The sequence below is a fragment of the Mustela nigripes genome, chromosome 5 (genome assembly GCF_022355385.1).
Source record: "Mustela nigripes isolate SB6536 chromosome 5, MUSNIG.SB6536, whole genome shotgun sequence".
In the NCBI taxonomy this organism is placed as follows: domain Eukaryota; kingdom Metazoa; phylum Chordata; class Mammalia; order Carnivora; family Mustelidae; genus Mustela; species Mustela nigripes.
The window spans coordinates 142,063,769-142,089,146 of NC_081561.1; the positions used below are offsets into that span (position 1 = coordinate 142,063,769).

The 25,378-nt window shown below is 37.8% G+C and overlaps 1 protein-coding gene across 3 annotated transcripts in view; it reads left to right on the forward strand.

Moving 5' to 3' along the window:
• WTAP (WT1 associated protein) overlaps window positions 1-22,128 on the forward strand; it is a 29,395-nt gene extending 7,267 nt beyond the window's left edge. For 2 of the 3 annotated variants that reach the window (XM_059401370.1, XM_059401369.1), the window contains exons 2-8: window positions 1,777-1,814; window positions 3,941-3,996; window positions 7,267-7,325; window positions 9,523-9,650; window positions 13,873-14,051; window positions 19,032-19,186; window positions 20,866-22,128. In XM_059401370.1, coding sequence (XP_059257353.1) covers window positions 1,785-1,814; window positions 3,941-3,996; window positions 7,267-7,325; window positions 9,523-9,650; window positions 13,873-14,051; window positions 19,032-19,186; window positions 20,866-21,449 — 1,191 coding nt within the window. In that variant the 5' untranslated portion in view covers window positions 1,777-1,784 and the 3' untranslated portion in view covers window positions 21,450-22,128. Of the gene's footprint in view, window positions 1-1,776; window positions 1,815-3,940; window positions 3,997-7,266; window positions 7,326-9,522; window positions 9,651-13,872; window positions 14,052-14,269; window positions 15,101-19,031; window positions 19,187-20,865 lie in introns of those variants that run through there. The other variant, XM_059401371.1, reaches the window with a different exon arrangement.
• The last annotated feature ends 3,250 nt before the right edge of the window (window positions 22,129-25,378 follow it).

Consider the following 25,378-nt stretch of genomic DNA (forward strand, 5'->3'; position numbering starts at 1 on the left):
AGTGGGTTAAAGCCTCTGCCTTCGGCTCAGGTCATGATCTCGGAGTCCTGGGATCGAGCCCCGCATCAGGCTCTCTGCTCAGCAGGGAGCCTGTTTCCTCCTCTCTCTCTGCCTGCCTCTCTGCCTACTTGTGATCTCTGTCTGTCAAATAAATAAAATCTTTAATAAAAAAAAAAAAAAGAAGAAGATTGTCTTCTTTTGAGGAATCTCAAATAATAGGAAGTCCAGTAGCTTTTAAAAATTCAGTTTTTCGGGACGCCTGGGTGGCTCAGTTGGTTGGACAACTGCCTTCGGCTCAGGTCATGATCCTGGAGTCCAGGGATGGAGTCCCGCATCAGGCTCCCAGCTCCACAGGGAGTCTGCTTCTCTCTCTGGCCTTCTCCTCACTCATGCTCTCTCTCATTGTCTCTCTCTCTCTCTCTCTTAAATAAATAAATAAATAAAATCTTTAAAAAAAATTCAGTTTTTCACTCTAAGTTCTTTGGCTAATTTTTTAAAAGTTGAGGTATAATTGACATGGAATCCATGGTCAATTAACTTCAGGTGTACAACATAATGGTTGGATATTTGTATATTCTGTGAAATGCTCCCCACTTTAAACCTGGTTGCCATTTGTTACCACATTGTTAGAAAAATTATTTTCCTTCTTTCCTTGTGAAGACCTTTAGGATTTATTAGCAACTTCCAAACATGCAGTACAGTATTACTAATTATAGTTACCATGCTGTGCATCTCCTTGACTTATTTCTCTTTGGTTAAATGTTTAATAGTTTGGGATTTGTAATAAGTATGAGTAAGCAAAGTGAATATCAAAGAAGTGTAAAAAATATAAGAGGAAGAATCATGACAGTGCTGTTGGAAATAAAACCTAGTATTAAATTTAAATTAGCTTGTGTTCTTATTTGAATATTAGGAAGTAGAAGTGTTTTCAGTGAGCATAATAAATTTAATGAAAGTTTTTCTATTGTATAACGTATCTTTTGCAGTAGAGTTAGTAAAATTTGTAACAACTAATTCGAGATACAAATTCTGTGGCATGAAATTAAACAGTATAGGAATATATTTTTTTTTAAGATTTTATTTATTTGACAGACAGAGATCACAGGTAGGCAGAGAAGCAGGCAGAGAGCCTGATGCGGGGCTTGATCCCAGGACCCTGGGACCATGACCTGAGCTGAAGGCAGAGGCTTTAACCCACTGAGCCACCCAGGCGCCCCTAGGAATATTTTTATATAGGTTAAATATCATATAAGTGTTGCACAGTAGTGAATTATGATGATAGATTCTATCTACCTTACTAGAACAACATGATACTGTAAAAGGAAAGGCTTAGCAACTGGAACTATACTTAATATCCTTTCAGCAAGATGCCTGGGATACTGCCTGAGGTCATTGTCTGACTTTAGCACAGTGATGTCACTTATGTAAGATTTGTCTTTCTCATGGGGCAGTTACAAGAATGCATTGAAAAGTCACATTTCAGTCCTTTATAGGGCCATCAAAAGGAATGATTAACTTTTTTACAAAGGAATTTTTTTTAATAACTTAAGAAAACAGTGGTAATCTGTTAGTAAAGGAGAAGGTGGGTGTGGAGTATACAGGAACCCTGTAATATTTTTGTAACTTCTGTAAATCTAAAACTGTTATTAAATAATCTAATGATTTGGTTCAAACTGAGTTCCCTGATAAATTGGTTTGGAAAAGCCAGTATTTCTTGTTCCTGCCTTAACTGAAAGGACATCAGTTGAACCTCTTCTCTCTGCCCCTTTTTTCTAGGGTTCAAGATGACCAACGAGGAACCTCTTCCCAAAAAGGTGTGTTTTTTTTTCCTGCAGTTTCTAAGTCCTTGGGGGACGGGGGGGAGACAGTTAATAGAGATGAAAGGACTGTCTTTACTTGTTATCTTTTACTCTCTTGCCTTATAACACTACTAACATTGTGGGTGTATAATGTGTTAGACATTGTATCTTGTATATAATGTATTTTTAGAATATTTTCAGTTTTTGAAAAACTTGTATAATTATATCTCTGTGACCTGCTCTTAATCTTTGCCATGTGAATATTTCCACCTGCATAACTGTAAATGTGAAAAAAGATTGCTTCACAACTTATGTTACTTACTCTTTTTTTTGTACTTTTTAAATCTCTTTGGTTGTAAGGTAAAACCACCTCTTTATATATCAACAAAGGGTTATGTAGCTAGTTCTTCGATTCTATCTTATCCTCTGAAGTTTTTGTTTTCTAGTCTCATTTTCTCCCTGGTCTAGTTCCCTAACTTAACTATTTCCCCAACTTAATTTACTGTAGTCACTGTTACACACACACATGCACAGAGTTGCAAAATAATATAGTTTCTGAAAGTAATTTGTACTTCAAATGGAGGGTATGAGCTTATTAACCAGTGAGTATTTAAATGAATAGTTTAGATAAGTATTATGGAAATTTGTCTTAAGTTTTGGGAGTCCAGTTATTCATGAAGTAGAGTTTTACTGTGTTTTAATAATCATAATTAACTGTGTGCTTTCTGTTAGACTTTTAATATATTTTGGTACAGTGATTTTCCCTCTTCCGTCATGGTACTATGTTACGGTTAGTGTTGTAATTTGAAACCTATGAAACGTTAATTTCATGCTAAAGCAGGAGAGGTGCCTAGCCTTTACAATCTTCATTTGGTATAGAGAAACACTTAATTAATATTTCTCAATTTACAGAACAGTTTCAGCTAGAATATTGTACCTTTTTTTTTTTAACTTTTTATTTTGAAATAATTGTTGATATACCAGCAGTTGCAAAGAAATGTACGGGGGGGTTTGTGGCACTCCTCATCCAGCCTCCTTCAATGTTAATCTTGCATAACTATCAGACATCTTATATAACAATATCAAAACCAGGAGCTTGACACTGTTACAATCCACAGAGCTTATATGTGCAGTGTGTGTGTTTGTGTATGTTAGCTCAGTGTAGTTTTATCATGTGTAACTTAATATAACCATCACCACAACCAAAGTAGGTAACGGAAGCATTACCACAAGCTTCCATTTTGCCATTCCTCTGTAACTCCATCCATCTCAGACCTTTGGCAACCACTAATAAGTCTCCATTTCACTAATTAGCTATTTCACAAATGTACAAATGAAGTCATACATTATATGTAACTTTCTGAAATTTTTTTTTTCTACCTAGTACAATTTCCTGGAGGTTTATCCAAGTTGGTCCATAGGCTGTTTCTTTTTAATGGTGAATGTAGTATTCCAAGGATATGATTATATAATAGTTTATTCACCAGTTGAAGGATGTTTGGGGGCTACTACAAATAAAGCTGTAAACATTTGTGTACAAAATTTCTCTGTGAAAATAAATATTTTTATTTCTTCGAGATGTATCCTTAGGAATGCAACTGCTGGGTTGGTTGTATGGCACATCCGTTTTTAGTTTCCAAAGGAATTACCAAATATTCTCCACAGCAGCTGTACCCTTTTATATTCTCACCAGCAGTGTGTGAAAGTTTGGTTTCTCTACATCTTCCCCCAGCATTTGGTGTTAACACTTTTTTTTTTTTTTAAGTCATTCTAATAATGTGTATCAATAGCTCATTGAACTTTTAATTTGCATTTCCCTAAGAATGGTGCCTGTATTAAAGATAAGTAATGTGCCTTTTAAAAACAATAAGAATTTTTTAAAAACAGTAATATGTACTGAGCCATTTAACCTGGGGCTCTCGAGAGGATTCGTATGAATTCAGCACAGTGGTCCTTTGGGAGGGACTTGGTCTGTCTTCAGTAGTTAAGGATATTCCCAATACCAGAAATGAGCAATTAGGGGACAAAAAGGTTAAGATCCTGTCTATAAAAATATGAAGAACAGAAGAGCCAGTGGTATTTAATATTTTAAAGTTTTAGGAAGAGCAGTCAGTTCATATTTTAATTCTCTTTATATATAGGTTCGGCTGAGTGAAACAGACTTCAAAGTTATGGCACGAGATGAGTTAATTCTAAGGTAAAATGGTCTTTTTATCAAAAATATAAAATACTTTGTATAAAACATACTGTGGTTCTATGCTATAATTATTTTTAAGTTATATTGTTTTGTTTTTAACATTAATACATTCTCAAATCATTTATTGTACTTTTTGACCATATTTTCTATGGTCTGTTTCTTTATTATGTAAACATTGAGGAAAACATAACACTTTAAAGAACTAAAAAACATCAAACACTTTAAAGTACCAGCTTGGGTAACTCCTAGGTGGCTAGAAAAACCTGAGTTTTTCTTGCAGAGGGAAGATAACTCAGAATTTTAACTTTACGCATTGGTACTTCATGTGTAGAACTTGCTGTGGGGAAAGACCCTACTCTCAGAAAGCTTTCAGTTGATCAAAATGTAGACTTATTTGGATGTCATTATTTTTTCCTTTTCTATTTCAGGTGTGAAAAAGTTGTAGTCCTAAAGGGTGCCATGTTTAGGATCAGTGCATGTTTTGTATTGTCTAACTTAAATTTGTTCTTTTTACATTTTATTACTTTGGGTGATAAATTTTTTAGATGGTAATTTTTAGATGACAAAGTCATTTTGATTTATTTATTTTGAGAGAGAGCGAGTGAGCGAGCATGAGCTGGAGAGGGGCAGAAGCAGCAGCAGACTCCAGAGCCAGAATCTGGGCTCTGTCCCAGGACCGTGGGATCATGACCTGATCTGAAGGCAGATGCTTAACCAACTGAGCCACCCCAGCCCTCCCGAAGAGGTGTTTTATAAAATAGGCAGATGCAGATGGCATGTTCCATTGTTAACTGGAGTCTGATAATTTCCCACCTTCCTTAGCTGTTCATATTGTGGACAAGCTCTTTATCTTCTTCATGCAAAGAACTGTTTTTTCATTGCATGCATTTATTTTCCCATACATGAAATTTAAATTCTTAGTATTCTAAAACACTTGTCCTCCTGCTGAGGTGTAAACCCATGCTTGTGCTATACTGCCACTCACATGTTGATATTCTCTTTGTATCTCTGGTTAGTGTGCCCAGTCTTTTTCTTGACATACTTGTAGGGAAAGAAATCAGTAATATAATAAATAAAATTCATAGGAATAATTTTTTATATTAAGTTACCTTTAAGATTTTTAAGTTCTGCAGTTTATATTCTTGAGGTCTGTTAACTTCTTTTAGGGAATTCTCATGTATGACTTTAAAGTGTGTTTTTTCCCCTCTCATTAATTCTCTTGGTGATTTTAAATGAAGTGCTACTTATTTAACTGTTCTGTGTTTCCTATTGTCCTGATAAGGATGTTCTTGGTTGAGGGATGCCTGGGTGGCTCAGTTGGTTAAGCGTCTGCCCTTGGCTCAGGTCGTGATCCTAGGGTTCTGGGATCAAGTCCCACAAGGGGCTCCTTGCTCAGTGGGAGCCTGCTTCTCCCTCCACCTGCTGCTCGCCCTGCTAGTGCTTTCTCCCTTGTTCTCTCTCTGACAAAATCTTTAAAAAACAAAACAAAACTGGTTGAACTTTCATGTTTTTCTGTTCCTCTAAACACATAATTCTTCCTTTTTTAGGATTGATTTGTTTTAGAAAGTATGCAAGCGAGAGCAAGCACGAGTGGGGGAAGAGGCAAGGAAGAGAGAGAGAATCTCAAGTAGACTCCATTGAGTGGAGCCTTACACAGGATTTAGTCCCACAGCCCGTGAGATCATGACCTGAGCCAAACCAAGAGTCAGATGCTTAGCTGACTGAGCCATCCAGGTGTTCCTAAAATAGATCTTATTTAGCCTCCACAAAAGACCTTTATTCATCCCAAATACTGAGTGAAATTCCTGTTTTGTGTCCTAGGGACCATAAAAGTAAACATGCCTGTGTGCCTGCGTGGCTCAGTCATTAAGCATCTGCCTTCAGCTCGAAGTCATGATCCCAGGGTTCTGGGATCAAGTCCCACATCGGGCTCTCTGCTCAGCAGTGTACTGCTTCTCCCTCTACCCTTACCCCTTGTTCATGCTCGCGCATGCGCACTTTCTCTCTCTTTCTCAGGTAAAAAAATAAAATCTTAAAAAATAAGCATGCCTTTGACTGAACAGTCTTTATGTAAAAGGTGGATTAGTTTGGTATTATGGGAATTTTTTTATTATGGTATAGTATTAATACATCTCATAGCAAAGCTATCAGAGTTATTGAAATTTTATAGAAAGATTTTCTAAAATCAAAGGTACATTGACCCTTGAACAACACAGGTTTGAACTGTGGGTCCATTTAATGTGCGGATTTTGTACAGTGTAGTACTTTTAAGTATTTTCTTGTTTGTTTTTTTTTAATGTTTTCTTTCTCTAGCTTTATTGTAAGAATGTAGTATATAATATATATAACAAAATGTGTGTAACTTAAGTGTTTATATTATCAGTAAGGTTTCCTTCTGGTCAGTAGTAGGCTATTAGTAGTTAAATTTGGGGGGATTCAGAAGTTATGCACAGATTTTTTACTGTAGGGTTTGTCACCTCTAAACCCCCACCCTACACTGTTCACGGATCAACTGTAAATTTTGATAGCTGTAACAGAAGAGCAGCTGAAAAGCATAGGTTTTCAGGAAGCAGGATAGCAGACATTCAGGTCATGTTACTTTTTGTAAGTTGCTTAAACATAAGACTGGAGACCTTGTTTTCAACAGTAATCACCAGGCTTTAGCATAGCCTGTATTTTGAGGGTAGAGGAATATAACAAGGAAGAAAGATTCCTTCATACTCAGATAGTATACATCGTTTATGCAGATTGTTTCTGCCAAGTAGGTGTGGTTTAAAGAATTGTCCTGGAAAATAGTATATTCTCCCTTTTTTACAGACAAAAAAAAATACTGCTTTGAACCACTGCTTTCGTTTTATGGTATTTTCATGAAAGAGCTAAGCTGAAGAACCTTTTAGTCCTTTACAATTAAGCACGTTTCTTAGGTGCCATTTGTTTGAGGTAGACAGTATATTTGAAAGTAGTAAGTTTTTTACTTCGCTTTTGTAATCAAGGCATCGTGCTGAGACTCAGTGATACAAAGTCCTATAAGGTGGGTGAAGTGACCCAAAGGAACATACTTGGTATATTCTCAGCAGAGAATACTTTTTTCTGTATTTTCTTTTACCTCGTTCCTGTAAGTTGAGAAGAAATAAAGAAGTGGCTAATTTCATTATTGGTTAAAAATCATAGTGAAATTCTTGTCATTACTTAAATTTATAAGTTTAGGTGTGGTGATTTTTCTGGGAGTATTAATGTGACAACTAATGTACAAATTTATTTTTGTATTAGATGGAAACAATATGAAGCATATGTCCAAGCTTTGGAGGGCAAGTACACAGATCTTAATTGTAAGTTTGAGTTTTACCTTTCTAAAGATTATGTGATTATCTCCTTTTAGATTTTTGTTATAGACACAGGGTGATTGGTTTTACTAAGCAGTTGTAATGTCTGCACCCAGTGTGGGTCTTAAACTCATGATTCTGAGATCAAGAGTCAAGCTTGGGGAGGCTGGGTGACTGACTCGTTAAGCTTCTGCCTTCGGCTCGGGTCATGATCCCAGGGTCCTAGGATGGAGCCCCACATTCGGCTCCCTGCTCAGTGGCGGGAAGTCTGCTTCTCCCTCTCCCACTCCCCCTGCTTGTGTTCCCTCTCCAGCTGTGTCTCTCTCTCTGTCAAATAAATAAAATCTTATTTTAAAAAAGTCTCACGCTCATCCAACTAAGCCAACTAGGTTCCCCTAAGCAATTGTAATTTTCACTGAAGCATTTTGTTAAAGAACTCTCCCAAGCACTCACTTTATTGCTGCTATGAAATAGGTCAATGAACCATCATCCCTTTTCTTGAAGAATGGCAACCCAATCATTTGGGGAAGACTGATATGTAATAATTGTATAATAGCATAATTGTTTTAGTAGAATTACATATAGATGTCTGAGAGTAGAGATGGGGAAATGTACAACTACTTGAAACTTTCCTTGATGTGTCTGTAAGTCTTTCCACAAAAGAATTGGAAGTGAAGCAAGAGTTACTAGTTTAAGAAAGGAGATACATAGAAGCAACACAGAATAAATTCTGAGTTTAATGTGTAACAGTAGGGTATAGGCACATATATACAGATTTTTCAAAACCTGCTGAAAAATAATACCAACAAAGATTAATAATTTCAAACCATTTTAGTTTCTGTCACTTTTCACTGAGTTAGCAGTAACATACTATTTGTGAGTATACAAAGCAATATTGTTTTCCAAGTTCAGAAAGCTTAATACCCTGAAATTTCAATTACTATATGACTATATTATAATCTATAGGTATTAATGTTGTGAAAGTTGTTTTTTTTTTTTTTTTTAAGATTTATTTAACAGGGGCGCCTGGGTGGCTCAGTGGGTTAAGCTGCTGCCTTCGGCTCAGGTCATGATCTCAGGGTCCTGGGATCGAGTCCCACATCGGGCTCTCTGCTCAGCAGGGAGCCTGCTTCCTTCTCTCTCTCTCTGCCTGCCTCTCAGTGTACTTGTGATTTCTCTCTGTCAAATAAATAAATAAAATCTTTAAAAAAAAAAAAAAAGATTTATTTAACAGAATCAGGGATGGAGAGAGCAAGCACAAGCAGGGGGAGTGGCAGAGGGAGAGGAAGAAGCAGGCTTCTCTGCTGAGAAGGAAGCCTGACACAGGGCCTGATCATGACCTGAGCTGATGGTAGTCGCTTAACCAACTGATCCACTTAGGTGCCCTGGAAAATCTATTTATTTATTTATTTTTAAAGATTTTATTTTAAGGGTGCCTGGGTGGCTCAGTAGGTTAAGCCTCTGCCTTCAGCTCAGGTCATGATCTCAGGCTCCCGGGATTGAGCCCCGCATCAGGCTTTCTGCTTAGCAGGGAGTCTGCTTCCCTCTCTCTCTCTGCCTGCCTCTCTGCCTACTCCTGATCTCTCTGTCAAATAAATAAATCTTAAAAAAAAAAAACAAAAAAGATTTTATTGCAAAGGGAGGATGCCTGTGCATGTGCTTGAGCAAAGGAGGGAGAGAGGGAGAAGGAGAGAATCTCAAGCAGACTCCTCCTAGAGCCCTGAGTCCCATGTGGGGCTCAGTCTCATGACCCTGAGATCATGACCTGAGCCAGATGCTGAACTGACTGAGCCACCCAGTATGGTGAATGCTTTAAGTGATAATTGTTTATGCAGTTATTGGCATGTTTTCATCAGATAGGTTTCGAACAATGTAGTCAGGACTTTGTGGACACACTATGGTATAGACAGATGCAGATAATGAAGTTCCCGTGTTCTGTTGGAGGTAGATTGTATAATAACATAATTCTATGTAGTATTAGGTGGTTTTAAGCCTCTTAACACCACTATCTCCTAAAAACACTAATGATCAAGAACAAATTTCTTTGTTATAAAAGTACGATAGAAACAAAAGACTTGATGAATTTTTTTGCCCTTGTTTTTATTATTCTTAAAGGCAGTCAGAACTTTATTTTGAGTACGTCATTTTGATCCTGAAATTATATTTCATAATATTCTGGAATTTTTTTTTCTTTATTCATCAGCTAATGATGTCACTGGGTTAAGGGAATCTGAAGAAAAATTAAAGCAACAGCAACAAGAGTCTGCTCGCAGGGAAAACATCCTTGTAATGCGACTAGCAACCAAGGAGCAAGAGATGCAAGAGTGTACAGTAAGTATTTTGGATGTTTCATGTCTTTTTGAGGAATTGAATATTAGTCTGCATAATTACATGTATTGGTATTTAGCTAATTTTACAAACTTAATGTTATAAGTGAATATCTCTTAAACTATAATTATGCTAAAATTTTGGTAGATCACCCCCTTGTTGGATTTAAAAATTACTTTTTTTGGCCAGGAAGTTATAAATTTTAAGTTATTCTCTGAAATTTCCATGATAGGAGAATTAGTATATCGATTCGGATACTTTTCTTGATGCCTGAGGGTATAAGAAGCACTTGTTCCTTGCTAAGCAGACTGTCTTCTTTTCTGTCTTGACCTCTATGTATAAGATATTTTGTTAGTATCAGTAACTTCTTCCGTATCTGCTTTTAATGTTACAGCTTTCCTTTGTAGTATTTGCCATGACTACATGGATCTGAAGTCCACTGACAATATGGTCATTCAGCTCAGGTGGAGTCTAGGTTCAGTGATATGCTATCTTCAGCAGTCTTATCTGTTCTTTTTTATTAGTGTTTGCATATACGTTACGTAAAGTAGAGGTAATTTTATCTATTCTAATTTTGAAAATCTGAGGTTTTAAAAAAAATTTATTTCTTTGAGGTTATCTCTATACCCAATGTGGGGCTCAAACTCACAAGCCCAAAATTGAATTGCATGCTTGCTTTTTTTTTTCCTATAAGATTTTATGTATTTATATGCGAGAGAGATCATAAGCAGGGGGGCAGGGTGGAGGGAGAACAGACTCTGCTGAGCAGGAAGCCTGATGCGGAGCTCAATCCCAGGACCCTGGGATGATGACCTGAGCCAAAGGCAGACGCTTGACTGACTGAGCTGCCCAAGGGACTGAATTGCATGCTCTCCGTTGGTCTGATACATTGTTTATTAAATCTAATGCAGAAGGCAATATTCTGGTCATTGGAGACTGATGGTCATTGGAGACTGATAGTATATGGGACACAGTCTTTTTTTTTTTTTTTTTTTTTTAAGATTTTATTTATTTTGACAGAGGGAGAAATCACAAGTAGGGAGAGAGGCAGGCAGAGAGAGAGAGAGAGGAGGAAGCAGGCTCCCCACCGAGCAGGGAGCCGGATGTGGGGCTCGATCCCAGGACCTTGGGATCATGACCTGAGCTGAAGGCAGAGGCTTTAACCCACTGAGCCACCCAGGCGTCCCCTATGGGACACAGTCTTATTCCCAGTTCTTTTCTCACCAGTATAGTGCTCTTTAGGGCTCAGTCACAGTCCTTTTATTTTTTATTTTTTTAAGATTTTATTTATTTGGGATGCCTGGGTGGCTCAGTTGGTTAAGCAGCTGCCTTCGGCTCAGGTCATGATCCCAGCATCCTGGGATCGAGTCCCACATCGGGCTCCTTGCTCGGCAGGGAGTCTGCTTCTCTCTCTGCCTCTGCTTGCCATTTCTGTCTGCCTGTGCTCGCTCGCTCTCCCTCTCTCTCTCTGACAAATAAATAAAATCGTTTAAAAAAAAAAAGATTTCATTTATTTGACAGAGATCACAAGTAGGCAGAGAGGCAGGCAGAAAGAGAGAGGGGGAAGCAGGCTCCCTGCTGAGCAGAGAGCCCGATGTGGGGCTCGATCCCAGGACCCTGAGATCATGACCTGAGCTGAAGGCAGAGGCCTAACCCACTGAGCTACCCAGGTGCCCACAGTCCTTAAAATTATTTTTATTTCTTAAAATTACTTTTCTCAGGGGCACCTGGGTGGCGCAGAGAGTTAAGCCTCTGCCTTCGGCTCAGGTCATGATCTCAGGGTCCTGGGATCGAGCCCTACATCGGGCTCTCTGCTCAGCCCCCTCTCTCTTTCTGCCTGCCTCTCTGCCTACTTGTGATCTCTGTCTGTCAAATAAATAAATACAATCTTTTAAAAAAAATTACTTTTCTCAGTAATCACATACCTTTACTTTCTGCAGTTTCAACTCTTGACCATCCCAGCCTTTGGTTATTTTTTTAATCTGGACATACAGTTCCAGGAAGTCTAGTCCAGTAGTTTGAATATAGTTTTCTTTATTTGTAACACCCGCTCTATCCCTTCAACAAAAATTTTTTTTTCCCTCTTAGATTTTCATATCTAATGGAGTGGGCACTGTGTCTCTATAGAGTTTCACATTTCTTTAATTCTTTTCTTTTTCTGTTACTAAGGATCCTAGATTCTACCCAGTTTTAGGTGTCTGTTTGCATGGCATTCTGCTAGATGCTTGTCACACATAAAGGATGCTCTTAGCTTCAAAGGGCTGACTGCTGATAGAGTGTGAGTGGATTGTGCCAACAGTTATATCTCATAGCACCAGTGTCTCTTGAATTCTTTCTTCTTGAGTCCTACTCTTGCTCTTGTAGTTCATATACTTTTTTTTTTAATGATGGTTAGATACTACATGGTACCCCTATGTCAGGACTGAGGGCCTATTGGATCTTTGTCAAGAGGGGTGCTCCTTTCAAACAACATATAGTTCTTAGACTTCTTAACACTTACTTAGACAGTGTATGCTGTTGATACACTCCTGTGATTCTCCAGCTATTTTATATATACTCTGGCAGTTTGATCATATCGTGCCTGATCAGAGCCTTTGGTGATGCTCTATCACCCTTTGTCTTCTCATCCCAGGTTTTTAAGGCTGTTTGAACTAGAACCTAACCATTTCTAGTCACATTTTTTACAACTCTTCCCTGCACAGAAAAGCTGAACAACTCATTTTCAGTTACAGAGTAAGGTTTTGCAGAAAGGGCAGCAGGAGCAAAAACAACAAGGAAGGGCCAAGATTAAATGTGCAGATGAGGGCAGTTCACTTTGTAAGCCTAAATACAACACTATGTCAGTGTTGCAGAGTCATGTTTTCTTTAGGGATCCCGGCCCATGGTGTATATAACTCCATGACATGCTTTATCCCTCTTCAGTTATCTTAGAAACTGGTCTTACATTGAATAAACAGTTGTGCTTTTTTGTTTAAGATGAGTTACTTAAGAAAATCTCATTAAGCTAAATAAAAATTACTTCTGTTTGTTCAGTGAAATAGTAAATATATTCCCAATCCAGATGATTTGTATTTTTTACTAAATTTATGGTAGAAATTATCAGTTTATAAATTAACTTTAATCCCATTTAAGCCTTAGTGTGTAGCAGGATGTTGAACCACATCTACTCTGGGTGTGAAGAAAGTGATGCATTTAATGCTAATAAACTGTATTTCATATTTTAGAAATGTATTTTTAGTGTGCTAGTAAGTAATACAACTGAAGTGGAAATTGAAGGTTTCATATGTAAGTAGTGGGGTTCTGGTGTGGTGGAAAAAGCCCTAGATTGGGAGTCAGGAGGCTTGAGAACTGTTTTTCTAGTCTAAGTTCTGGCACTGAATTAACTGTATCCTTGGACAGTTAGCTTATGTAATTTCAAAAATAAGCAGTTTGGACTTGATCAGGCACCTTCCACCTATACCATTCTGTGATTCAGCACCACTCAGAAGGAAAAATTGAATACATACTTCTCTTTTGACTTAACAGTGCTATTTATAATGCTGTAATGCCAACTTACATAAATATAAGCATTATGTATTTTTAAATTTGGAAATACAGATATGTATTTTAAGTACAATGTGATACAACTAGGTGTATTTTTAGAAGACTTATACATAGAATAATTTCCATAGATACGAACTGGAAAGAGTAAACCACTGTATTTTTTTCGGTTTTTAAGACTGACTTTGAGAGAGTGCGAGTGCACAGTAGGGCAGAGCAGAGGAGGGGGGAGAGAGAAACTTCAGTGGGGCTTGACCTCATCACCCTGAGATCACAACCCTAAGCCGAAACCAAGAGTTAGATGCTAATCGACTGCTCCACCCAGGCGCCCCTCCCTGTACTCTTTTATATAATATTTTATGTGTGACTTTTTTCTAGTGGGTATCAACATTTTTAGTAAATATAACAGTGAATTTTGGGGAGGGGGGTATCATTTTGGTTGCAAAGTGGGATGTAGCCTCTTTAAAGTTTCCATATATGGAAATGCAATCATAGCCTTGATTCCTACATGGATAACCTTAAATAGTTGTTTATGATTCGTACTTTTCTTAGAGGATGTTAAGCTCAAAGGGGGAAGGACTTAACAAGTTGGTAAATTCTGTGAACGAAAGGGATTTTATCCCACCTTCCTATGTATATATTTTTCTTTGATTTAGTAGTAATTGTGTTTTTTTGCTTTGTACAGACTCAAATCCAGTACCTCAAGCAAGTCCAGCAGCCTAGCGTTGCCCAACTGAGATCAACAATGGTAGACCCAGCGATCAACTTGTTTTTCCTAAAAATGAAAGGTGAACTGGAACAGACTAAAGACAAACTGGAACAAGCCCAAAATGAACTGAGTGCCTGGAAGTTTACGCCTGATAGGTAAACAAATCATACTCCCCAGTCAAGACTTCCCTGACAGTCCCACTACGAGAAAGCTGTGGTGGGACAGCCAAGTACTCGTTTCCACACCAAGACTCAGACTTTTTGAGCCAAAAAAGCCACATTCTTATACTATCCAGCTTGTAATGGTTAATGTAAAACTTACCAGATGAACCTTGTGTTTCAGCTTTTTTCTCTTCCCCCTCCCCTTGCTTCAGAGGCCTGATGGCGTCGGACTATTCCGAAGAAGTGGCCACCTCCGAAAAATTCCCCTTCTAGAACATGTAGACACTTGAGAAATGTTTCTGTTTGAAGAAAATAGAGAGAGAAACAGAAGTCTTAAGTCTGTGGCACACTGTGTCTTCAGACAGTTTGGAGGAATGAAAACCTAGAGATTTAAAATCATGAATTGAACATGTAAAATTCCAGTAAAATGTAAAAATGGAATATGCATCGCTCTTAACCTTGAGCATAGTGACTTAGAGACACTGTATATCAGTTTTGCCAATAAGACTGCGGACTTCGTGATTGTTGTTGAACTTCTGGGTCAAAACTCAAATGAGGTGAATTTTGCCTTTAAAGAGTTTATTTGCTAAGAACCAATTTAATAGTCATGAGAGAATCAAATAATAGATTTCAATACAAGTAGTTCATATATTTAACCATTTAGTTTGGGGCTCTATATTACTTGATTGAGCCTTAAATCAATGTGGTTTTAATCAATGGTTTGTTCTTTGAATGGTTGCTATTGCTGTAGATCATCTTACTGAGGACTGTACAAACAAAAAGGTGTGGTATCAAACTGCAGGTTGAAACTGTTTGAAGCATTATAAACATTCATTTCACTACTAGATTGTATAAGGATATTGGCTGTGAAGAGACTCACTGCATTATTTTTTTTCAGTAGTGAAATTAAATCCCCATTCCACTCAACAGGCACATGTTGAAAGAGCATTGTCGTTGGTATTAATGGGGGAATGTGTTTCCTTCATTGTATTTGGGGCTTTTGTATTACACTCTTGATATTAAATTAAATGTGCCTTGAAATAGTTGGTTTTTTTTTTTTTTTTTTTTTTAAGTTCAAGGAATACTATGATGATTTTGTTGTACTTTTAACGTTTTAATTTTGGGGGGCTGTGCAGAGCAGACTGATTTTGGGAAAAATTGTTGCTGTGCTCATCAAAGTGAAGGAAAAGGCTCCGTGTCTCATTTTTAAAGACCTACGTTTTTCCAGCTGGTATCGTAAAAGACAAGGAGACTTGACAGACACTTCTTACTTTTTGACACCTTGTCCCAGGATATTGCAGTAGACATTAATGTGGGACAGCTTCACAGGGTGCCTGCCAGAAGATTGGGGGAACTCATGCACTGGAACTGTGGGCTGGGCTAAGTGAGATATTTTGTGAATTGAAAAAAAGGTATAGTGATCATTTCTAGCAAATTCATTTAATCATTTAGATAAATGAGGCATTATTTTCTTCATGCTTCCATCCAATCCTGGAGGTGAATTTTTTTCGCCAGATCATTCTATAAATCACCAGTGCAAATTTTCACTTGGTGATAATGGAGTCTAAGATGTGTGGAAGATATATGTTCCAGATTGTCCCAACGTTTAAGTGCAGTTTTAACAAGGGTGACTTAAGTTCTCTCTTAACCATTCAAATCAATTGTAAGTATCTTGTATGTTTGTGCTCTAGGGAACTGATTGTGGGGCAGAGGGTGGGTTGAAGAAGTGGTTTGTGTGACTTTACAGCAAGAAATCCGCTTCTCAAATTCTCACTATTTGTGGGGTTGGAGGGTAAGTAACCAAATCTGTTTGAAATTAGCTTATATTGCCACATTAAGGCATTTGTTTATATTTTATGCCATTTAAGATTACAGTAGAAATGGCCTACGTATTTTTAGCAGGTCAAGAAATAATTCATAAAATGTATTATTAACATGTACTCAGATTTGTTAGCCAGCATCTTTCTTTGCCACGTAGGTAAGAGTCACTGTGAGGTCTGTGGGTTTTCCTCTTCTTACTGTTAAAATGTTTTTTAATAAGATTATACATGCACATGTATAAAATTGGAACATAATGAAGAAAGATGGAGACAAAAAGTGAGAGTCACTCCTGGATGTGACCTTTCCTTCCCCAGTCTGTCTAAGAGCAGTAACCACTGTTAAATTTCTTGGGTATCATCAAGATAATTTCTATGCATACACAGTCATTTTATATATATTGATTTTAAATGTGAACATACGTAACATAGATGATTGAAGTTTGGCGTCCCCCCCCATCACCACCATACATTTTATCCCTTGCACAGTTTTTTAAAGTACATTTAGATTACTTCATTTTTAATGGTTATATAATATTTTCTTTGTATTAATAAATCATAATATATTTTAATCACCTGTAAATGGATTTTTGTTCTGTAAAGAATAGGCTATAAATGGTATGATAAATACATCGTTAACTTGAAACAGAATAGTGCTCAATCAGTACTGTGTTTGGAACAATTGAAATAGAGTGGGTTGTGGGCCCTCCCCCCACACTTTACTATTCTGTTTTAATTTTGAAGGAGAAAGATTGAGTTCTGTTCTCTGCTTTAGTTAAGATTTTCCATACATGTAACAGTGCATATAGTTTAAGAGTATTTAAGAGCGATCTACTTAACTTGTTTTGACAGTTCTGTTTTGCATTATAATCATTTAGGTAATTGTGTGTACACCTCTCAGATATCCTAGCCCCCTTCTTGTGATCGGAAAGCAATGTATAGCGTCTGTTCTTTTTTATAAATCTTTCTCTCAAAGTGTTTCCTTTCCTATTTTCTTTGGAATTATTTGATTTTAGGAATGGGTTGGGAGGGTTGTAATTAAAATTAATTCCAAAGACAGTTACTTGTAATTGAACTCTTCTCATTTTGGGGGATGTGATAAACACAACATAAATCTTACTACATGACATGGTAAAATGACAAATTGTGTAAAGAACAGTTTTCTTAAGACTTGTTTGAATAATCACTAATTTTAGAAGTGATAGGATTGTCTTAGAACAGGCATTTGTGAAAAGGTTTAACTAGGAATGAAACATTCTGCGTTCAGTTCATGACATACTTTATATGAGATTAAGCCAGGTCACAAATTAATGTATTGGTTTTATAGTATTTTTTCTAATCTCTGTTAAATTCATATAGAAGGATTTTCAGTTTAGTTGGAAAACACTAATGCTAAATAGATTTTGTAAGGAAACAAAATGTGGGATCATGGACAGTAAGGTGAGAGTGCCACTGCCTGAGAGTGGTACCTATCTCTGAACTCCTCATGGGATTTCTAAACTTGTGTTCATTGAGGCCAGAGTGTGAGGATGCTAATGGGAAATGGTGGGGAGGGCAGGTGTCTGGAGCTACAGTTGCAATGAACAAGAACACCTGCAAATAAAGTTGCCATATAGAGAATCAAACCCTTAGCAAGTGCTTTCACCTGAGGCTGCTTTGAGCAGCAGTAACCAGGTTCTACTGTACAACAAATAAATTTAAATTACAAGCTTGAATTACATCAAGGTAGAATATGTACTATGGGTTACTATGGGTTAAAAAATAAGTACTATTTTATAACACTGAGTGAAAGAATGAGAATTAGTTACAAAATGCTCTCATTTTAATTTTGAAGGCCTTGCATCTGAAGTAATATATCATCAAGTGAAAGCCCTAGTAAGTGAAGGAAAGAACAAAGTGTCAACAAAAAATTTTTTTAACCAGTTAGGTTAGGTCTTTACGAACTTCATGCCATCACGAGAATATCAGACTATCCCCGATGGAGCATGTGACTCTTGATCTCAGGGTCGTGCATTCAAGCACCACGCTGGATGTAGAGCCTACTTTAAAAAAAAAATTTTTTTTTTTTTAAAGTATCAGGGTATCCCTACTCAAGTATCAGGTCAGATCACAATTATGTAATCAGATCCCTTTAAAAGTTATCATTTCTCTTATTAAGGCTAAAGAAAAGACCCAAGCTTCATTAAGGACTGTTATCAAGGCTTTTGATTGCATTTTTGCAGTTGCTGTGTATGTGTGTGTAGGTTCTGTAGAAGGTTGCACTAATACTTGGTAACTAATTTGTGGAAAGTTTGGTGCTCCTAGTTTGGCAGATACTTAATATATTTGCATTATTTGTGACAAATAACCCTAGTCTTATGTTTCTGTTCTAAAGATAATCCTTTATAACATGAATAAAATCTTAACCACATATCAATATTAAATTTTTAAAATACGTGTTTAAGTTTAAGACAGCTCAAAAGTATATAAAAAAATGAGGGATTAGTGGATGGAAATATTCTTAAGACTTTTTAAAAAAAGTTTCTTTAAGGGTGTCTGGCTGGCTCAGTAAGTAGAGCATGTGAGTCTTGACCTCAGGGTCATGAGTTCAAGCCCCATGTTGGGTGTAGAGATTTCTTAAAAAATCTATTAAAAGTCTCTAAATAAACAATTATTGAATATGTCTCACTTACTGCAATAAACATTCTTATGACAACTGCCTGTGAAGAGTCACCCTCATCAAATGCTACTTTAGAAACAGTAAATATTTTCTACGCTACTGCTTTTACCTTTTAAGAACTTTTCTGTTCTATGAAGTTAAGTACTTTAGTGTTTTATTAATATTGGTATATCTGAGGTTTGCATTAGTTAATTAGCTTGTTTCCATTTCAAATGATAATTTGGGATGCAACTAGATATCAGAATCCATTATTAGTGTAGTAGAAGGTGTGGCCATTTGGGTACTTTTTGTTTAGGGTTTATTTTTGCTGCTGTATTGGCAAAATACTGAAATGCAGAAGATGGACGTGTTCCAGAAAAGAAGATGGTAATTATAGGGAGGCATCTGCTGTGACAGTTACATTCTGTACGCGTTATATCTATTGCTGTGATAATTGTAAGCAAACAAGGTTGTAGACACTTGTCTTCATTTTGTGATGGATGGCTCTTTCCTTTGCAGCCAAACAGGCAAAAAGTTAATGGCGAAGTGTCGAATGCTTATCCAGGAGAATCAAGAGCTTGGAAGGCAGCTGTCCCAGGGACGTATTGCACAACTTGAAGCAGAGTTGGCTTTACAGAAGAAATATAGTGAGGAGCTTAAAAGCAGTCAGGATGGTAAGGGGTTTTTTGGAAAGTTTGGTTAACTTTGCACTGGCTTTAAAAAAACTTGCCAGGCATGAATATTACAGATGAGGTTCTATATGTACTAATCTGTGCCAGTGGGTCTGAAAAATTACAAATGAAACATTTCTAGTTGAGTCAGCAAAGCCATTTAATTTTAGTGCTTTTCCCCCACGCACACTCTTGTTTATTTTACAAATTTTGTAAGTTTTTGGTTTTGGGAGGATTGGAATTTGGTGAAAGACAGACTGTTTATTACTAAGGCATTACATATACAAATTTATATTCAATATTTAAAAGGGGATTGTCTTCATTTAACCAGTTTCTAAGTGTAAATCTTGAAAGTATTAGGCTATGCAGTGGTCTAAAAATACAGAATTAATTGTACCTGTTACGGTCCTGTTTAGTAAATAGGATGTAATGTTTAAATTTGCTAAAGGTAAACTGAACTGAACTGTCAGTCCCTTTTGCCCTCCCCACCTTTTGGGGGGGGGGGCAAGTATAGCTGCATCCCTTCTGTTTCTCTTCTTTTTGAGGAAGATGAATAGTAACTAAAATATCCGAACTCTGGAAATTAAATTGAAAGTTAAGGGGTGCCTGGGTGGCTCAGTCAGTTAAGCATCTGCCTTTGGCTCAGGTCATGATCCCAGGATCCTGGGATTAAGCCCCATATTAGGCTCCCTGCTCATCGGTGAGCCGGCTTTTTTCTCTTGATCCTGCTGCTTCTGCTCTCTCTCTGTCAAATAAATTTTCAAAATAAATGGAAATTAATATATTTGACAATTGCAAAGATCAGTAATCAATGTAATACCTTTTAAAGTACCTTTTCAAAGTGATAGTTATTAGCTCTTAGTATTTGTTAACATAGTGACTAGGAGATTTTGTTTTGTTTTGTTTTTTGTTTTTAAAGATTTTATTTATTTATTTGACAGCGAGAGATCACAAGTAGGCAGAGAGGCAGGCAGAGAGAGAGGAAGGGAAGCAGGCTCCCTGCTGAGCAGAGAGCCCGATGTGGGGCTCGATCCCAGGACCCTGAGATCATGACCTGAGCCGAAGGCAGCGGCTTAACCCACTGAGACACCCAGGCGCCCCGAGATTTTGTATAGTAGCGAAGGACTTTACCCTCTGTCAAGCGTTTTTTTAAGGACTTAAAGGACATGTGTTTTTTATCAGTTTTCAAGAGTGATTTTCTCTGATTTTCGTTTTCATTATAGCATAGGCCTCTTTTGAATGTTAGATTAGAGGATCCACTGCTCTCTAGGGCTAGACCTGCTGTGGAGCTGAGACAAACACTGGCTGGGGGGGTAAGGAGGAAGGGGACCAGCATGTGGGGCCACAGGTAAACATGTTGAGTGGATTTGGGGGGCTGTAATCAGTTGTATCTGGCTAGATGGTTTGACTCAGTTTTAACTTGGTTTCTTTTAAGATATTTGAAGCATGTCTCCCCCCCCCCCCCCCCCCCCCCAAATCAGTCATTCTTCAGTGACTATTTTTTAAATTCCAGGCCAAAAAAAATTAATAATGTTTTGTGATTTTAAGAATTGCATTCATTCACTTAAACATTTATTGACTATCTGGCTTTGTGACAGACACTAATATTTTAAAATATGAATCTTTAAAAAGTACAATATGTTTAAGAGATATTAAAGTAGGTTTGACTCTCCTTTGCACAGAACTGAATGACTTCATCATTCAACTTGACGAAGAAGTAGAGGGTATGCAGAGCACAATTCTAGTTCTTCAGCAACAACTGAAAGAGACTCGCCAACAGTTGGCTCAGTACCAACAGCAGCAGTCTCAAGCTCCAGCCCCAGGTACCAGCAGGACTACATCTTCCGAGCCTGTAGGACAGGCAGAGGCCACAGGTAAAGACTGCAGTCGACTGGCCAACGGACCAAGTAATGGCAGTTCCTCTCGGCCGAGGACGTCTGGGTCTGGATTTCACAGGGAGGGGGACACAGCCGAAGATGACTTTCCTTCTTCTCCAGGGAATGGTAATAAGGCCTCCAACAGCTCAGAGGAGAGAACTGGCAGAGGAGGTAGTAGTTACGTAAATCAACTCAGTGCGGGGTATGAAAGTGTAGACTCTCCCACGGGCAGTGAAAACTCTCTCACACACCACTCAAATGACACAGACTCCAATCATGACCCTCAAGAGGAGAAAACAGTGAGTGGGAAAGGTAACCGAACTGCGGGTTCCCGCCACGTTCAGAATGGCTTGGACTCAAGTGTAAATGTACAGGGTTCAGTTTTGTAATATTTTTTTCCAGCAAATTTTTATACAGTGTCATTTAATTTGGGAGAGGATGCTGTCCAGAAAATTAACGCATACTTTTTGTCACAATTTGCCTTTTTTTGTGGGTGTGGTTTTCCCCCCCGCCCCCCTTTTTGTTCCCCTCCCCTTCTTTGCTTCAATACCTCTGCCACTTTGGAAATTGTAACAGTTAATTACCTTGAATGTTGCTAAAAGGACATTTTGTGTAGGGTCAAGTTATTTTTATATGAGTTAATGTGAAGTTGTAAATGGAAATCTTTCCTTAAAGTATAATACAATGATGTCTGTATGAATCTGTGTCTCTCCTAGAACCTGTGCTGTGTAAGGGCATTCTTACTCATGCTGTTATTATACTTATGCACCATTCAGACTTGTTAGAGTAGTAGATGTGGGTTTATGACTGCCAAGTTTGCCCAGTACAGTAGTTTTATCACTAAAAGTTGGACTTGCTGATGGAGTCCTATAGTAGTTTCAGTGTTAGATACAGTTTTTCCACCATACATCTGTGCATTTTCTCTTTAGGTGACTGAATGTTTAAGAAATTTGTGTGCATAGTTACTCAGTTTTTATGAACTGTTGTATCCTGTTAATGCATATTGCTCTGTGACTCCAGTATATCTTATCTGTACTGACCAAACCTAAATAAAGATTTTTATTGTAACCACTTGCATTAGTTTTTTTATTTGCTTGTATGTATCGGTTTAGCAGTTGTCACTTCTCTTCATTGAACTGCTGAATTTCTACTCATCCTTCAACATACCACAATGGTGAAGCTTAAGTTCACGTATCAGTTTTGATTGTGCACTTAATTTTTGAAGAAGCTATGCTTTATGGAGTGTGGCTGGCTCAGTGGAGCGTACAACTCTTGATTATAGGGTTGTGTGTTACAGCCCCACATTGGGTATAGTAATTACTTAAAAAAATAAAATCTTTTAAAAACAAGTATGCTTTGTTTTTTAAAAATGAACATGGAATTTAGGACTATAAATGTTTTCTCTGACTTGTAAAAATAATTATAAAATACTCAAATATTCTAAATATAAAGAAAAGTATAAAGAATAGTTATGTATTAGTTTTTAGTTGAAAAGTAGATTTTATTTTTGCGAAATGATTTCAGGTAACTGGGTTATCTGTGTAGTCAATGTGGTTTTTTTAGTTTTGTTTAAGATTTTCTTTATTTGACAGAGCACAAGCAGGGAGAGCATCAGGCAGAGGGAGGAGGAGAAGTAGGCTCCGTACTGAGCAGAGAGCCTGACAGTGCTTCAACCCAGGACCTGAGATCATGACTGGAGCCGAAGGCAGATGCTCAATCGCCTGAGCCACCCAGGGGCCCCAGTGATGTTCATTTTAAAACGCTACATTCAGGTCATAATCTTGGGGTCATTAGATCAAGTGCCACATCAGGCTCCGCGATCACTGCAGAGTTGGCTTGGAATTTGTCTCTTCTGCCCCTCCCTGCTACTCGCTTGCTTGCTTGCTCTTCCTCTAGAGTAAATCTTTAAAAAAAAAAAAAAAAAAAAAAAAACATTGGCCACTGCTATTACACTAACATGTCTGCTGATAGTACGTGGTAAGGCTGTGGGGTGTTAAAATGAAGGAGAAAATGATTGTGACTCAAGGTTGCTTCATTGTCTGATTTTATTTTTTTTTAAGATTTTTTTTTTTTGACAGAGCAAGACACAGCGAGAGAGGGAACACAAGCAGGGGGAGTGGGAGAGGGAGAAGCAGGCTTCCTGCTCAGCAGGGATTCTGATGTGGGACTCTGTCCCAGGACTCCTGGAATCATGACCTGAGCCAAAGGAAGACGCTTAAGGACTGACCCAACCAGGTGCCCCATTGTCTGATTTTAAACAAAGTCTATGGTATGGAATGGCTTTAGAATCTATAGCTCTTTATATATGTGGTTGAGATGAAATGTGATTTTTTTTTTTTAAAGATTTTATTTATTTGACAGAGATCACAGTACACAGGCAGGCAGAGAGAGAGGGAAGCAGGCTCCCTGCTGAGCAGAGAGCCTGATGCGGGACTCGATCCCAGGACCCTGAGATCATGACCTGAGCCGAAGGCAGCGGCTTAACCCACTGAGCCACCCAGGCGCCCCTGAAATGTGATTTCTGCTGAAAGCAAAATATTTTGTTTTAGGTATTGTAACATAAGGCACCTCAGAAGTGGAATTATGACACTTGAAACTGAGGTACAGTTTTGGTTTTTTTTTTAACAATTTTTTATTAATTTGACAGAGTGGTCACAAGTAGGCGAGGCAGGCAGGGGTTGGGGGGGGGGGGCAGGCCCCTCACTGAGCAGAGAGCCTAACTCAGGCCTTGATGCCAGGACCCTGAGATCATGACCTGAGCCGAAGGCAGAGGCCCAACCCACTGAGCCACCCAGGCGCCCAAGTCCTCTATTTTAACAAAAGATTTTATTTATTTATTTGACAGACCGAGAGATGGAACACAAGCAGGGGGAGTAAGAGAGGTTCCCACCAAGCAGGGAGCCCAATGCGGAGCTCCATCCCAGGACCCTGGGAACATGACCTGAACTGAAGGTAGATCTTTAACGACTGAGTTACCCAGGCACCCTCCTGTGTTTTTGCTTGTTTAACTGGCATACAGATACATCTTGTCTTCATTGATGTGTTTAAGATACTGCACTCCCTGACTCTTGATTAGCCTCTGCTGTAGTATCAAGTAAATAGATCCTACACAATTTTAAATACATTTATTTAGGATAATTTAACGATTTGGTGTATATTAAGATGCTAAATATTCCCTTGATTTATGAAGTACTTTTGACTTTGGTTTTTCTCTCATATGTCCTTTTTTAACTTGCCCAGTTTAAACAAAAATGGAATTTCTTTCCTTTGATGTTCTGTAATCTTTGGTGTACAATAGGAAATTTTCAACAAGCAATAGAAGTTTTATGACTAAATTTAATGTAGATCTGTTGTTTGTCATTACCAATTTTCAAGTTTCTGTTGTATCTGTGTTAGTCAATAAGTAACTTGGGCAGAGAACTTTGGATTGTGCAGAGTATTCTTCATTTTTGGAATTGGATACTTTTTTTTGCTAGTATGACTATGATAAGAGAGGTGGTAAGTCATAATCCAGGATGAGAGAGTGGCCTCTGGAACTAATGGATTTGAATCCTGGCTTTACCACTTAACCTGCTTTATGGCTTGTGGCTCAGTTTTTTCCTGTAATTGCATTGTAAATTGCTCCGTTTGTGGCTCAGTTTTTTCCTGTAAATTGCATTAAGTGAGTTAATACATGTAAAATGCTTATAACAGTGCCAAGCACGGAGTGATTATTCAGTAGATATTAGCCATTACTATTATCTCAAAGTTCCAGTCCTGATGACAGGCCATCTCCCTTGATCAAACTACTTCAAATATAAATTTGTATTTTTGGATAGAGAAGATAGTAGCTTACTTGAAATGGATTGTGATGTCTTGGATGTAATAGTGAAAAGCTGTTAAAAGTGTATTACTTCTCTTTAAAGTGGGGCGAGTGGGAGTGCTGAGGCATTCTTTAGATGACTCCTGGAACTGAGAACCCCACCATTTGGCAAAAGCTTGAGTGTACTGCCAAAGGTTAATTTTAAGGGCAGTCGACTTGGATAAAACCCAGAAAGTAAGATAGTTTCAATGTCTCTACTTTAGCGTCATTCCAGGGATATTTGCACTATGAAGATAGTAAAAAAACAACAATAACAACAGCAACAAAAAAAACCTTAACATTTTGATTGAATACTTAAAATTGAATACTTAAAATGCCAGAAACTGACACATAATTTATATGCAATTTCAGTATCACCCCCTTGATATGAGGCACTTGGGTCTTTTACAGAAAACGAAATGGGTTCCAAAAGGTTAAGTGATCCCCCAACGGTTGGTAAGTGTTGGGTCGGCCCTT